This window comes from Heterocephalus glaber, unplaced genomic scaffold (assembly GCF_053883595.1).
Source record: "Heterocephalus glaber isolate CG9 unplaced genomic scaffold, H.glaber_assembly_v1.0 deba00001481, whole genome shotgun sequence".
NCBI lineage: Eukaryota > Metazoa > Chordata > Mammalia > Rodentia > Bathyergidae > Heterocephalus > Heterocephalus glaber.
In genome coordinates, this window is record NW_028258317.1 from 65,621,397 (window position 1) to 65,638,352 (window position 16,956).

General features: G+C 40.1%; 1 protein-coding gene and 1 long non-coding RNA gene across 2 annotated transcripts; both read right to left on the reverse strand.

The window, feature by feature from the left end:
* Positions 1-8,469: 8,469 nt before the first annotated feature.
* LOC147825997 (uncharacterized) lies at positions 8,470-9,546 on the reverse strand. Its single transcript, XR_015440145.1, has 2 exons — positions 9,088-9,546; positions 8,470-8,609 (listed from the first exon to the last, which is right to left on the reverse strand). It is a non-coding gene; the product is annotated as an uncharacterized LOC147825997 (long non-coding RNA).
* An 18-nt stretch (positions 9,547-9,564) lies between these two features.
* Positions 9,565-16,262, reverse strand: LOC147825998 (spermatogenesis-associated protein 31D3-like; the record flags this gene model as incomplete). Its single annotated transcript, XM_087184169.1, has 4 exons — positions 9,565-14,319; positions 14,625-14,685; positions 15,255-15,294; positions 16,167-16,262. Coding segments are annotated over 4 exons (1,800 nt in total), but the record flags the coding sequence as incomplete, so codon positions are not given.
* Positions 16,263-16,956: the final 694 nt, after the last annotated feature.

The following is a 16,956-nucleotide window of genomic DNA, read 5'->3' on the forward strand; positions in this document are numbered from 1 at the left end:
ACACACGTATTATGATGCTGCTGACTTTGAGTCCTTATGTAATTGTCCCTAAACAGCGATATAAATTGAATGGGCGTATTCCTTTAGGGTATTTTACTCATCAGAAATACAGCCCCTTCACTCCGCTGGCCTAGTAAATTTTAGTATCTTCCCTAGAGATCAACCAGTTCCAATCACCAGCCCTGATCTTGTTTAACTAAGAGGAACAGTCGAGCTCCCACTTGAGGTAACTCAGTATCTGCAGGTCTTGGGAAAGAAGGACTAAATAAATGTCACAGAGAGGGAGCAATGAGGGACAGTGCCTACCTCTTCCTGTAAGTGCTCTGTGCTTCTGTGAGCCTGTCTCCACTGTTACCTGGAATGCTTTTATCTAGGTTCTTTCAGGATTTCACACTGCAGTCTCTTTTTTCTTTCTCTTGTGTCCCTTCCCATAAGGTAGGTGGTTTATAGTAATAGGGTTGGAATGAAGCTTGGCTTCAGGCAGGAAAGGTTAAACATTTTAAAAATGCAAACCAGATAAATTTTTAAAAACTTCAAAATAGTCTTGGAGCCACAATGCCTCTGTGCAATCCCTAGCCATTTTCTTAACAAAAGGCACTCCTCTCCCATGCAGGCTTCTCATTTGTCAGAGGAGAGATTCCCCATCTCCTCAGCAGCACACTCTGTATAATTTAAGGTGACTTACTGCACAGGGAAGTTCACCTTCCATTAGCATGTTTTCTTTAGTAAGCACTCTCTTGCAAGTGCTGTAGTGTAAACATGAGTGCCTACGAATATGAACATTTATTAAATAGCGCTGATGAATATTTCAATACCTCGGGGAGAGCAATTCACAGCTCAATCATTCAGGCTGTTTTAAGTGCAGCACAGGACAATTCCACTATATCTTCCATTAATATTTAATTGCCCATTTTATTCTGTTTACCTTTTTGGTTAATATATAATTTAAAGCCCTTCTACTAAAAGGGGGGAAGAAAAGAACAGCTGTTCATCTGCTTTTAACAAATCTCTGGTGAGAGCTTTTACCTCATTTAAAATTCATTGGAAAGAGTTTTTTATTTAATATCAGTAACACAAAACCTCAGGTATTAAAAGTAAAACTTGGAAGCAACTCTCATGCAAAAAGCCTAGCTGTGACTTGGGTTTGATTACACATCATTCCTGAGTGGCAGGCATTGACAGGAAATGTCTGAATTGCCAACAGTGGCGCGGCGTGTCATGTCCTCATGAAATAGAATCACCTTAACTCGACCTGACACATTCTGACAACATGTCGGAAAGCTGTTATGCACCCTGCAGAAAGCGAGTCCTGTCATCCCAGCAGTGCAGATTTTACTGACGGGATACAACACATTTGTGCTTGCTAAAGGACAAGGGAGTCAAATATGTGCGTGGCCTAGAGGAGCCAGAGAATCCCGGAGGCACTAACTGTTCACTTCTCCTTGGCCCTCTTTTGGTGGCTGCCACTAGCTCCTTTCTTTGTTGTGTTCAGATTCCCAAGGACCATCTCTTGTCAGTTCAGCTGTCCCTTCCCCCTAGTTAGCTGCAATGTATGTGTCTGTGAGGAGTTTGTCCTAAAACTGATCTAATGGCAGGTACCCTGACATTTATGACAGCTCTCCCTACAGTTGGGGGCCTTCCCCAGGCCAGTGAATAAAATCAACCCCAGAGGATTGCCCTGTCCTGTCATCCTAAATCATCTGGAATCCACTGCTTTCCATGACAGTGAGCTGCATAGTCTGTTTTTCCTGCTCAACTTGATCTCCGCTTTGGACTCATTTCTCCTGTCTGCACTGCCAGGGCCTGTTTAAATATTTACAGCATGGCTGAGCCAGCAGCAGTAAGAACTTCAAAAACACCATCACAACTGTTGTTCAACTCAGAAATTTCTTTTCCAGTTTAGATTTCCTCATCTGCTATTGCCTCACTTTATTATTGCTTTCCCCAGTCTTTGTTGAATTTGCTTTATTTTCTCCATTTGGCTCTGTTAATAGAGACTCTTACATAATGCTTCTTTTCACTCATTTGTTTATTCATTCACAAATATTTGCTGAGCATCTGAGGCAGGGATTCTTCAATGTGTCAGAAATATAGGAATATAGCAAGGTGAAGCATTGAGGAGGTATGACCTGATCTTGAGATTTGCTGATGGCTTACATAAGCACAATGATGCTGTACGCTGTCCTCAATGCTGGGGTACCCGTCTGGATGTGCCTCTGGTGACTCGTGATTCAGCAAGAAAGGGAAAGAGCTCATATACTCTTACAAGTTGGTTGCATAGACATTCTTAATTGTTTACTACTACTCCTGTCAACATTTCTCATGGCTCACCCTTTAAGGTGAACCCTATTTCTCCACCTCTTGAATCTGGGCTATCTTTGTTACTTGCTTTGGCCAACAGATTGTGGATAAAGTAATTAGTGTCAATATTGAGACTACTCCTCACGAAGCTTGTTTGCTTCTGTTCTCTTTTAGATCCTGATTCTGTCTGAGCTAGCTCGCAGGATGATAAAGAGATCACATTGAGCAGAGGTGAGACATCCCCACCATTCTATACCAGCCAACCCCTGGTCAGAAGTGTGCCTACCCAACAAATAGCTGGCCACAGATGTATAAGTGATCCCAGCTGACAAAAACAAAAAGGCCAACTTTCCCACATACTTATGGGTGAAAAAATAATAATGTTTTACGCCACTAAGTGTAAAAGTGGCTTGATATGTTTAACAGCTAATTGATAAAAACAGTTTCTAAGTTTTTTCTATAGTCCAGTTACATACTCATGTACTCCCTACGTGTAGTCTAGTTACATACTCATACCCATACTGTGTTAAACCCTGATCAAATTCTATAATTCAGAAGTTTGGACATAATTTGAAAATTTTTTCAAGTTTTAAAGCCAGACACCTGGATCAAATCCCTTAAAAAGTGAGCTTCAACCACAGTGAACTAGAAATAAAATGAGAACCAAAGGGTGAAGGAAGAGGAGAGATGTGGTTTAAATTTATTATAAGATAGAACTGGATAGCAGTTTGTATTGATTTATGTCTCATCAGAAAGGGCTCACATATTTCTGGGTGTAGTTATTTACCAGCTTGAGTGGAAAAACTGATGTCATGATGTTTAAGTATACACATCTGAAATTGTTACAATTCCATCTCTCTTCCCCTATCATTGCTGGTTATTAATTAGGTTACAGAAGTTAGTTGGGTTGGTGGGGAGACCTATTAAGTCATCTTACTTTTCCCCATGATCCATATACCCATAGTATATTTTCAGAGGCTTTCTCCAATATACAGTAGTTGAAAATCACTTGAGCAATGGTCCACCCTAAAAGATTTAACTGGAAATATATTCTATAAGCACTTACCGAAAGAAAAATTTATGCAGAAAAAATAATTAAAGTTTTATCTAACCTAAACCCACTCAAGCAAGGAAATTCAGAGTAATGAACAGACTTTCTTCCTCCTCTATCTCTTTTTTTACCTTAGTGTTTTTCTACAGAAGTATTAGATACATCTCAGTGAGGCCAGAGGAATAGATTAGGGTTAGGGTTGGATCTAATAGTGACTCAGGGACTGCTTCAATTACATGGTTCATCTGAATTTTATAGATATGCCCAAATTCTGAAAAGTTTTATCAAGATAAGCAAATCCAGATGATTTGTGAGATTAGTTTGATCCAGAGAGAATCACAGTGCTCCATTTTGTTATAGATGAGCCCATGTAAAAACCTTACAGTGTGCAAATTATGACTTTAGGAGTCTCAAGTACTAGGTTCTAACCCTGTTTTCTTGTTTTAATTTTATATAAAATATCCTTATTCTGAAAATTTCAAAGTGGAATAAGTGAATCCAATCTGGAATAATTTCTGAGCTACCCCACCGCTTGAAGACTTTGGAGATGGGAAGACCTAGGTATAAATCTCATGTGTAGATAGCATGATTGTGATCATGGTTACCTACATACTTGAAATCTCAATTTTCCAATTTTGATGATGGCAAGAATAAAACTTATTCCTAGAATTGTTATTAGGATCAAATGAGAGAAAACATGTTAAAGGAGATAGATCAATATTTCCCCAAGTGTGTTTTGTCCACTGTTAATAGGGGCTAGGCATAAAAGGTACTCTGTATCAAGTGAAATTAAACAGTTTGCTCTCCTGTGAGACTATACAGAGTTCTTAATATACTAATCAAATCGAATTTTCCAGATTCATTTGACTGGTATTACAATATTAGTAGGACGAATAATTTGCAAAAAAAAGACAGTTATGGTTTTGATCTAAAATGTCTCCTAAAGACCATATGTTGGGGCCTTGGTTGCCAGTTGATGGACTTTCAGAAGTTGATTATACCATGAGGTGTCTAACTTCATCAGGGGATTAATCCATTAATGTGTTCATAAATTGATTACATTACTGGGAAATGATGAGAGCTTATAAGGTTGGGTCTAGTTGGAAGGAATGGGTCATGGATGCATGACCTTGGGGATTATATTTTGTTCTCCATCCCTTCCCTCTCTGATCTCTGGTTCATTCTTGGGTTTTCTCTATCTCTGTCTCTATCTCTGTCCTAAAAACAATGGAGCCAGCAGACTTTGGACTGAACTGTGAACCAAAATAAACATTTCTTATTTAAGTTGATTTATCTCAGGTGTTTTATCACAGTAATGGGAAGCTAACACAAATAATAAATGCTCAGAAATACCGATTTACTTTTCTGATCTCTTCATCGTAGATTAGTCCCAGTGCTGCAGAAACCTCTCAAAGGGAGAGCTGTTTTCTGATTCTTTCCACCCTTTTCTCAGAGTTCCCACAGTGGTGAGAAGTCTAATTCAAGCCCGGTTGTCTTTTCAAGACCATGGACTATGCTTTGAAACTCTCTGCCCAGGATGCTGAATGTAGTCCTGGAGGGCTCTGTTATAGTACAGAGTAAGCCTAAGCTTTTGTCCACCTCACTTTCTTTTTTGCCTCTCTCTGTATATTTGCTGTTGAAGCCACCATTATTTTTATCTGAAACTATTTCTTTTTTTGTTTTTTGTTTTGACCTTTAATCCTTTTTTATTTTTTAGTTAATCCTGATATGGTAAGAAATAAGAGTTAAAGATTATACTTTTTATATGGCTGTCTATGGACCATACATGTGTCCAGCATGTGTTCAACATGTGTTGAGGCACATTTATCACAAAGATTATTCTTTTTCCACTGAAATACCTTTGTACTTTCCTTGAAAATCAATTGCCCACATATGTGCAGTGCCATAGGCCCTCTATTCTTGTCCTTTCACCCACTATAACTGTTTCTTTCTTTTTTTAAATTTTATTTTATTGGAACAATTTAGGTACACAATATAATGACATTCATCATTGGAAATTTGCACCTTTGCATCATCTCTCTTGAGTCTTCTTTTCCCCCTTCCCCTGCCCTCCCTTCAACCCCTCCATCCCTCTCTATTTAAAAGACTTTGTTTCCATTTTTTCATTTTCTCATATTAATTCCATTCCCTTCTATCCTTTCCCCCACCCCTCCCAATCCCCCTTCCCCTTTGCCCCTTTTCTTCCTATTTCACATTACCTATTATACCTTTTAGTCCTTATTTACACTTTCAGTTTCTCACACCAGAGAAACTATTCAGAATTTATTCATGTGTGTCCTATTTATTTCACTTAAGAGTATCACCTAAATGTATATCCATTTAGCTATAAATGTCTCTAATTTCTCATTCTTTATGGCTGAGTAGTACTCCATTTTATAAAAAACCACATTTTCTTTATCCAGTCTCCAGTTAATGGGCATTTGGGCTGCTTCCAAGTTTTAGCTATTACAAATTGTGCTGCTATGAACATGGGCACACATATATCACTGTGGTATGATTCTTTTAATTCTTTTGGGAAGCTACCCAGCAGGGGATTAGCTGGGTGAAATGGGACTTCCAGTCCTAGTTCTTTGAGTATGGAGATACTGATTTCCACAGTCTGAAACTATGTCTTGAAGGCAGGGCTGGTAATAGCTTTATTAATAGTTACTATTATAATTATATGAATAGAGTATGAGACATTAGAACCTTTTATATATTTATTGGTATGTTTATTTATTTACTAATTTCTAAATTTGATTTTTAAGAAATGTTTTTTAGGTTGGTAGTATCAGACAGAATAAAGTAAATAAGTAAAAATGGCCTATTCTCTCACCTCATTATGTTTGTTACCATTAAAAAACTCCTATGGTTATAAAATTCAAGTAATACTCAAATAAAAGAAGTGAAACGTAAAAATCCCACTACATAGCATTCAAAGGGTGAAAATCCAAAACACTGAAAATACCAGATACTGGCAAGGATGTAGAAAAGCAAGAACTCCAATTTAGTACTGGTAGAAATATAAAATGGTACAACCACATTGGAGCTAGTTTGGTTTGACAATTTCGTATAAAACTAAATATAGTTTTACCATCTAACCCAATAGTTATGCTCCATGATATGTACTTATATAAACTGAAAACTTAGGGTCATATAAAAACCTGCACATAGAGATTCATGGCAGCTTTATTCACATTTGCCAAAACTTGGAAGCAACTGGATATCTTTCCGTAAGTGAATGGATACATAATCTGTGGGCCATCCAGACAATGGAATACTATTCAATACTGAAAAGAGATGAACTATCATGCTACAAAAAGATATGGAAGAATCTCAAATGGGTATTACCAACTAAAAGAAGTTAGTCTGAAAGGCTACGTACTATATGATTCCAACTACATAACATTCTGGAAGAGACAAAAGTGTGGATACACTGAAGAGATCAGTGGTTAACAGGGGTTAGGGTGAGGGAGAGATGAATAGCCATAGCATACAGGACTTTTAGGGCAGTGAAACTATTCTGTATGATACCTGACTGGTGGATATGAGCTCGTATATATTTGTTAAAATCTACAGAATGACCAACTGCAAGAGGGAGGCCATAATGTAGGCTGGAAACTTAGGATGGTCATGGTATGTTAGGGTAAATTATTATGAAACAAGTGTTCCATTCTTCTTGGGGGACAGTGTGGGACCATGGAGTGGCCGGAGGCCTGTGAGAACCCTGTGCACTTGCCACTCAGTTTGGCTGGGAACTGAAAAACAACATTTATTTGAAAAAAATCTCTTTCCCACATCGATACTAAAGGCAATCAACAATTGCATGGTTTTTTCAGATATAATTATTTACATATACCATTAGTATAGATGAATTTATGTGCGTAAGTGTGTTTTTACAAATAAAACATGTTCATTTTTATTTCTGTCTTTGTGGTTCCAGTGGTAAAATGACATTTCCTATTTGTTTGGATCTAAATTTTGAGGTTTGAATAAGGTTAAGGTACTTTAATATGATTATTGCCTATTTTTTTTACATATTTTATTCTGTGTGTATATCCTTTGCTCATTTTCTCTTGAGTTGTTCATTTTAAAAACTTGATGCTTTCTATAGGTCTTTATAAATTAACAAAATTATTTTTGTAGTAAGTATATGTGAAATTAAGTATTTTGTATCATAGGCATTATAAAAATATTTAAATCTGTTATTATCTATTGTTTATTTTTGACTTTAGAAATGTAAAATTTTTATAATGGTTAATTATTCTTTTTGTTTTATGTGTTCTTAATCATGTATTCTCAATACAAGAATCTTTTTATCTTAAGATTATAATAATCACATTTGTACTTTATTAAAAACTACTTAAGGTACATTCCCCCCACATTTAAATCTTGTTTTGTGTTTTGTTTTGGTACCGGAGATCGAACTCGGGACCTTCCGCTTGCAAGGCAGACAGTAGAACCACTGAGCTAAATCCCTAGCCCCCACATTTAAATGTTTGATAAAGTTGAAATTTGATATAAAGAGTAAAAGAGAGTCAACCTTACTGTTTCCAAACAGCTACCTAATTGTTCTGATCTCATTTAAAAGTAATCCTGCTTTTCTTAGGTGATTAAAAATACCACACTTAAGGGCCAGGGATTTAGCTCAGTGATCTTGCCGCCTGCTGTGCAAGTGCAAGGACCCGATTTTGATCCCAGGTACCAAAAGAAAAACAACAAAAAACACCACACTTAGGGGCTGGGGATTTAGCTCAGTGGTTCTGGTGCCTGCCTCAGAAGCTCAAGGTCCTGAGTTCAATCCCCGGTACCAAAACCACACAAATTAATTTCCCATATGTGTTTGGGTATGCATCTGAATGTGCTATTAAATTACTCGGTGCACTCCTATTCAGAGCCATTCTTAGCCTGATTTTAGGTGAAGTTTACCAAGAAGAAAATAAGCACTTTTTAAAAATAGAATAAGCTGTGTTTTATAAGATTTATTACAAATATTAAAATTTTAAGGCTAACAATTTACAATTCATATTTGACATGTTACTGAATAAGAGTATGTGTGGGTGCATGTGTGCACACGCATGTATGTGTTTATGGAAGAAACAGAGACGAAGACAGACTGAGTGGGGATTGTCACTTCATGGATAGGAAGCTTTAACACAATCAAAAGTGAAGAAAGTCCACTTGGCTATTCCAGTACACTGTGAGCCCCAGTCCTCAACAGGGCAGTGGTATTGTCCTGTTTCTATGACTTTAAAACCTAGAAAATAAAGATTGAAAGTTATATGAGCCGTGTAAAACAAATATTTTCCTTTATAAACTGGAAACAGCAAAGTCAATGCAATTTACAAAATTATCCTCCTAAAATTGCTGTGACATGAGCCAATCTTACTATTCCTCTTTAAAGATGGTTGGAAAAGGTAAAAAGAAAGAGACCTGATTAACACCAAAAATGAATCAATTCAAGGACCAAAATCAAAGTCTCAAAGAGAAAAGTGCTCTATCTATATATTCATATTGGAGAAAGCAAGACTGATATTTGTTAAATTTAACATTTTGCTTATTCTTGTTATGAGAAACTAAGGCTAAAGATCAGAACTGATGGTAAGACCTGACAGAGAATGGTAACCCTTCAGCACATCTTTCCAGAATGACTTGAATTTACTTCTAGCATTTTTTCTCTGAGATTATTAAATCAGAGAAATTTTACATAGATTAACTTTACACCTAAGACTCACAACTGTAAGGCAGGCCAGAGTTATCCTCTTTTTTCTTGGATAGCAGCAATTATGTATCTGTGTTTTCTCCATTTTCCAACAGGAACATAGGAGTAGATCTTAATCTAATAGTTCACTGCAAATGTCAAAAGGCACAATGCATATACTATTTCCTTTCTGATTACATCTTTTCTAAATGTTCTTCAATAAAAATTAAACTGCCTATTTTGTTGTTACTTTTCTTTCTTTTGTTTTTTTTTTAATTTAATTTTATTAGTACATTTTAGGTGTACAATATGTAATTCATCATTGGAAATTTGCACCTTTACATAATCTCTCTTGGTTCTTATATTTCCCCTTCCTCTGCACTCCCTTCGACCCCTCCTTCCCTCCCTGTTTACAAAGACTTTGTTTCCATGTTTTCATTTTCTCACATTAATCCCACTCCCTTCTTTCTTTTCCCCTACCCCTCCCACTTCCCCTTCCCCTTTGCCCCACTTCTGCCTATTTCACATTTTCCTAATATGCATATTCACTGCTATGAATTTCCCTCATGAGACTGCTTTCATTGTGTCCCACAGATTCCGATATGTTGTATTGTCATTGTCATTTAACTGAAGAAACTGTCTGATTTCTACTTTAATTTGCTCTGTGGCCCATTGGTTATTCAGAAGTGTGTTGTTCAGTTTCCCTGTGTTTATGAAATTCTTTTGCTATTGATCTCCAATTTAATTGCACTATGGTCTGATAATATACAGCATATAACTTCAGTTCCTTTGAAGTTATTTAAACATGTTCTACTAGCGAGTATGTGGTCTATTTTGGAGAACAACCCATGTGCAACTGAAAATAATATGTATTCTGATTTTGTGGGGTGGAAGACTCTGTAAACTTCTGTTAAGTTCATTTGTCCAAGAGTTTAATTGGGTTCTAGTATTTCGTTGGTTATTTTTTGTGTAGTTGGTCTATCCATTTTTAACAGTGGGGTATTAAGGTTCCCCACTGATATTGTATTAGTGCTTATATGACTTTTCATGTCCGTTAGTATTTGTTTTATATAGTTGCCTGCACTAGTGTTTGGTGCATAGATATTTATGATTGTCATCTCTTCCTCTTGGATTCTTCCCTTAACAAGGATGTAGTGTCCTTCTTCATCTCTCTTAATCAGTGTTGGTTTGAAATCCACATGATCTGCAAAGAAGATAGCTATACTTGCCTTTTTTCAGGTTCCTTTTGCATGGAGTATTGTTTTGCGCCCTTTAACTTTCAGTCTATGAGTTTCTTTTTGAATTAAGTGTATTTCTTGTATGGAGCATATTGTTGGATTTTGCTTCTTGACCCATTCTGCTAGTCTATTTCCTTTGGTTGGTGAATTGAGACCATTAATATTGATGGTTATAACTGATACATATTGAATTGTCATTGTCATGAATTTATTTTTTTTTGTTGGATTCTCCCCCTTTACATTTAATTCATGTTGTTGCCTGATGGATTCATTCTGGGCTTTCTGGGGTTGTGATCCTCATTGTTTTTTCTTGTTATATTATCTAAAATTTTTTGGAGTGCTGGTTTGGTATTCATGAAGTTCCTAAGGTGCTCTTTGTCATGAAAGTATCTTATTTCTAGATCAATTTTGAAGAATAGTTTTATAGGGTACATCAACCAGCTAGGAGGTTTTTTTCCTGTAGGGCTTGAAAAACCCCCACAAACACATGGAAATTGAGTACCACCCTCCTTAACAATCAGTGGGTCACAGAAGTAATTAAAGAAGAAATTAGACAATTTCTACAAGTAAATGATAATGCCAGTACAACATACAGGACTATATCAGACACAATGAAAGCAGTTCTACAAGGGAAATTCATAGCAGTGAATATCCATATTAGGAAAGCAGAGAGAGCTCAAATAAACAACCTAATGCTGAACCTCAAGCTCCTAGAAAAAGAAGAGCATGGAAAACCCAAAGCTCACACAAGAGAGGAAATTATAAAGATCAGAGCACACGTCAATGCAATGGACACTAAGAAAACAATACAAAAAAATCAATGAAATCCTTTGGGAAAAGTGTTTCATCTTATCTCTGAACAGGTTGTCAAGATGACAGGGTTGAGGAGGACTTGCTCCCACACGTCTTTTCTAATGTCCTGTCTTGGTCAGGACAGCTTCTTCTTCTGTGGTGGGATGCATCTAGCCCTCCATCACCGCCACTGAGGTGTCTTGTTTTGAGTGTCAGAGGACACTCTCTTTTTGCTTCTGGAGAAAATTTCCTGTCTTGATACTTGCATAAAACATGCTTAGGGACCCAGGGCTCTTGACCCTGTTCCATGTGGGATTCTGTGTTGTCCAAGTGGGCATGCATCACCTGGGAAGCTGCCATGTTCCCACAGGAGGCACCCTGATCATGACCAAGTAAGTTCTTGGTTTTCAAGTTATTAGAGGCAAGGGACACATTTGTGGGAAGGCCCTGGGGCTGGCTCTGCTTCTTGCTCTCTATTTTACACTTTAGCTCATTAAGCAGTGTATTTTGAAGGTCTGATGACTTAAAAAATGTTTTGGGGAACTGCTGTTCTTGTTAGAGGCTGTTTAGTGGTCAGGGAAGTTTCTTGTTTTCTTGTATTCGCATCTCTCCTTCAGATGGCTTCTTAATCAGTCCTCAAGATGTTATTAGTCTGTGACTGAAGAACACAGAGCTCCTTTGTTGTAAACATCTCCCTGGACTTGTTATATGAAGTCACATATTCTAACTGCTTTGTACTTTGTTACTCATTCTCTTATCACTTATTTTAGGACCAGTGACTTTGGGTGGCTTTGGGTGGCATCTCTTGTCTTGTAGAGTCTGCTTCTGACTCGCTGTATCTGTGTTGCTGTGTACGGGGAGCAAAGAAACCCATGTACCATCCCTCTCATGGGTGGTATAAGAGGGTGACTGTGTTGGCGCTCCTGTCCTTCCATGCCCACATGTGAAGTGGCATGGTGAGGACAATCCACAACTGAATTTGTTTCTACCCATTGTGCTTGAAAAGCATTAGAGCTTCTTGCAAGGGTCTTGCAGACCCCCATTTTACAATCCACATCAGGAAATTTTGGAATGAGAAAAAGCCGGGTACAGGTCCTCCTTTATGTTGGAGATTTCTGTGGATTCCTGGACCTTGTGGGGAAGGCCCCGCATCATTCCCCTGTGAAAAGTTGTACTATGCTCTTCCAATATCTTTTGTTTGCTGGAGCTAATGGAGGAAATATCCTGGAGGGTGTTCAAGCACTTGCCCTTAGCCACCAGTCATGTTCGATCCCTGTCTTTTAATTGACTGGAGGATTTCTCAGGAAAGGGAAATGTGTGGTTGATGGAATGCCATGATTTATTCACAGCCTCAGGGATCTAGGCCTCATGAATTTCCTCAAACTCCTTGCTTAAGTGTCCTTGCAGGGCTTTTTCAAGTTGTTTCTGGTGTATACTCACAACTGAGGCCCCTGGATTTTTCCCCACGTGACTTTCCAGGGCTTTCTCTGAGTAAGAGCCCTGAGCATTATGTGTAATCCTGGCATGGCCACTCAACAGGTTTGGGGCCATTCTCCAGAATATGTCTCTGGTTCTTCCCCACTCCCTCCTCTAAAGGCAGCATTTCTGAGCTCCTCTCATAGAAAGTTTCAGACTAGCTCAAGTCCTTGTTGCTCTGACCCTTATACAGAGAGATCCAAGACAGGCCATAACTTCCTTTGGACTCAGAGGTCTGAGGGACCTGACTCTGAGGCTGCATCATTGACAGAGACTCATGGACTCTGCGGGGCAGGCCCCAGTAGTGTTGAATGAGCCTCTTCTGAAGGTGGTGTTCTAGTTTCTTTCGAAGCTCACTGCTGCAGGGAAAATCTCCCCGTAGGATGGAAACTGGCACATGGGCCTTGGAGGCCTGCTTAATCAGTGAAAGCTTAGGAGCTGGAGGACAAAATTCTTCCTGAGATCTTCGGACCACAGAAGGTAAACCCCACACGCTTTCTTGTACTTTCTGTAGCACATTAATTTCCAGCTGTTGAATTTCAGAAGGTGTAAGAAGAGACTGTACCTCACCCTGGGTGCTATGAAAACACACTCCACAGCTTCTAGGCTGGCATTGAGGAGAAAGTAGCAGAGTTGGGGGTGGGTTCTGAAGTGGGGCCTGGGTCTGAATAGGAAGGAGATCGGGAGGCTGAGATCCGGACAGAGTTTGGGGCACGGCTTCAGGTTGGGCCTCAGGCAAGGACAGAGGTGGAGGGTGTGGAAGGACCGGGGATTCCTGGGCCGTGGAGGTGTTGGAGATTGTATTAAAGCAAATAAAGATTGAAGACCAGTTGCCTGATTCAGGTACAATGGGGTTCAGTGACTCTCTGTGTAGAGATGCAAGACCCCTGAAGAACTGGCTGTGTGTTTGCTCTAAATGAGCCTCCAAGGTCTTAGGGCCTGGGGGCTTCAGACGTGTGTGAAGTCCCTCTGGTTTGCCCTCCCTGTTCCAAATAGGAAGGGTGCATGCAGAATCCTGCTGATCAGTAGCTGACTCTGATCTTTTCCATGAAAAATTTAGTGGGGAGTCTGGCTGATGTTGCTTTGGGAAAGATTCTGTTCTCTTTCCCTTTCCTTTGCCTATCAGCAAATCAGGCCTCTTTTTGATTTGTCTTTCCAGGAGGGCCTGGCTGTCAGGGCTGAGAAACTTGAGGTTTCCAGGCTCTACAAGATGAGTTTCAATGTCTCCCTGAAAAGAGACACCCATGAGATGAAAGTTGTTAGTGCAGAACCCACCAGGGTTCTCCACTGATGAAGTGGTTTCTGGTTGAAGATCCGGTTTTGCTTCCTGAGTGTAATGAAGCAGGGAAGGGGCAGAGGCAAGTGGCTGTGGTGGGAAACAGTCCGCTGGGGGTCTGGAGTCTAAGGGAGGAATAGGCTCTGCTTGCTGAGAGTCATCCAGCGGCACAGGTGTCAGTGCGTCCACTAAAGAGCTGACTGGGTCAGGTGGGAGAACAGAGGGTGGAGGTGGAGAAGGCCTAGGCACAAGGGCTAGAATTGCATTTCCTGGAAGGACTGTTGAGATGCCAAAGGTCTCTGTGCAAGATGACTCATGATCTGTGGAAGTCCAAGAGGACACAGAGTCACTATCAGCATCTTCCAGGGATGCCTGAGAGAGCACTCGCCTGACTTTAGCTATTGTGGTGTTACACACGTCACAGAGGGAGTCTGGACACAGCAACTGACGAAGGTGGTTAATATCAGGATGCTGGCCCAGGGGCCTGCAAAGACAGAAAATGCAAAGTTATGGCCAGGACCAGTACAAGGAAAGGAAGCCCTTCTGTCCTGATTAGGGTGGGGCCACCTGACACCTCCTACACCCTTGACAATGCCCCACAGCCATGACCTCACAAAGCACAGGCCCATGACCTCCCAAAAAATTCATACTTTCTCTCCAAGCCTTCATTCACATACTTGTTCCTAAAGCTACCCCAACCTTGACCACCACAGACTGCACTGAATCCCTGGGATGCACAGAACATATGGGGAAAAGGAATAGTAAAGAAGGAAGTGAGTGGCTAATCACCTTTTCAGAAATGAAAGCAGCTTCCTCCCCTCCTGTCTTTCTCTCAGGCCTGCTCTCCAACCTGAAAAACCAATGGCTGACATGTAGTAAAGGTAGAAACACAGGGATCTTATAGGAGTCTCTGTATGAGAAACACTTAGGGTATTAAAGTCTGAAAGTCCCAGTAACAGTAGACAAAGCCTGATGGTTAAGGATAATGTTGAGCATTCACATGTGCATGTGCTTCCTCCAGTATGATGCTTAAAATGACCATGTGGAGCACAGAAGTCAGGGTTTACCTCAGAGCTGAATCTGAGTGTTCGGGAATAAAGTACTTTACACAGTGTCAGGAGACAGAAGTTGTGTCTCCAAAGCAACCAGGAGTCCTTCCTGGACAATTCACACAGCAGCCTGTTTGGCAGCTCCCATTCATTGCCAGGACTGTCACTGCTTCACCATGGTGGGCAGAGCAGGGCTCTGAAAAGTGTCTCGGGTTTCACGCCTTCCTGTGGGCCTCTCCTCTGAGGGCTCTGTGTTCTGACACAGCGTGTGTTTAACTGCTAACATTTCCAGAGCTCATGACCTGGAACCTCCTGAAAAAAGTAGGAGGGGTCGCCTTGGAGACCTGAGGTCAAAGAGGAAGAATCATACCTTTAAGTGTTCTGCTTCTCCTCCTCCTCTTTCTTCTGTGCTGTAAATGAGAGCAAAAGGAAAAGAATGAAAGGCTGGGGTTCATTTATCTCACTCCTTTCTCTAGCAAGCTCAGAAATTCATTAATCATTTAACTCTCTATTTTAATTACGAGTACAAAAATCATTTGACTCTTTTCACTCATTTAGTCTTTTTACTAATTAATTTTTTTTTTTTTGGTACTGGGCATCAAACTCGGGTCCTTGCACTTGCGCAGCAGGTGGTGAAACCACTGAGCTAAATCCCTGGCCCTAGTCTTTTTACTAATTTTTAAAGATTATCAGTTATTTTCTCTTTTTACTCATTTAGTCTTTTTAGTAATTTTTAAAGATTATCAGTTATTTTCTATTTTTCCATCTCTGAAAAACTCAAAGGATGTTGTCTGCAAGATCAGCACTTGATATTCTCAGTCAGCAGTACTCTCTGTTCCAGGAGGGAATAGAGTCTGAGATAACAGTCACGACTATGCTCCTCCAGGGGACCTTGTGTCCTGGGGACAGATCTCAGGCTCCAGGCTCTGTTCAGAGGCTCTGAGGTCAGGGTTACTCTCCTGATCAACCCAACAAGAAGGAAGGCTTGGGGAAGGAACCAGACATGGGACTGGGACTGGTGATCAAGCATCAGGACAGACTGTTCTCCTGCAGAGAACTTACAATCTGGAACTGATTCAGTCAGGACCAGGGAATCACTGCTTGGAATCTTATCCTGGAACTTTCTGCCACTCCCAGAGAGGTAGTGTGTAAGTTTTAGAGCAACTCCACAGCATTCAGAAAGATGCCATTGGGGTCTGTATCTAAGAATGATGAGCCACAGCTCAGCCATGGCTCCATATAGCTATTTAAGAAAAAAAGAGATTGACCCATACTTTCTTACCTTTGGGATGTCCTTTTTGTCCCAGAAGGTTGGTAAAAATGGTTTCAGCAACAGATAGCAAAGGAGCAAAATAGCTACCTCACACCATTCAAAAAGTTACCCATGCTTTCTTACCTTTGGGATGTCCTTTTTGTCTCAGAAAGTTGGTAAAAGTGATTTCAGCAACAGATAGGAAATCACCAGAAAGAGCAACCCCACAGCATTCAGAAAGATGCCATTGGGGTCTGTATCTAAGAATGGTGAGCCACAGCTCAGCCATGGCTCCATGTATCTATTTAAGAAAAAAGAGAACATTTTCCATTATCTGAATTGCAAGGCTGCCAGAGGCAACTGAGTTCTGAGGGTGCAGGAGCTTGACTATATACCCTCGCCTGCATCACAGAGCATGGGAGCATCACAAAGGGGGCGTGAGGGTGGGGCAGGGGAGATCTGAGGAGTGTGCTCACTGCCCCTCCCTCATCCACCGGCACACCAGACCCCTCTGTCCGACTGTGCTCTTCCATTTCTCAACTGACTGCCCTGTGGGACATGTAAATGTGGTGTTTTCCTAAAAGGGTCTTGTCCTGAACAAAAGCTGACAAGATCTGCTCTACCCTGCAAATGTCCAAAGTCAGCTGTCACATTCTGTTCAGGCTGTTGTCAGATTTAAATAATCCCCAAATCCCACACATCACCCCCTTTCTATACCTCTCTTCAAAAGTCTTTATCATCCTGACAGCTGTCCTCTGAACTGTCTCCTAATGTCTCACAACTTTCTAGAGCTATAAGGCTGTTTATGTGACATCCACAG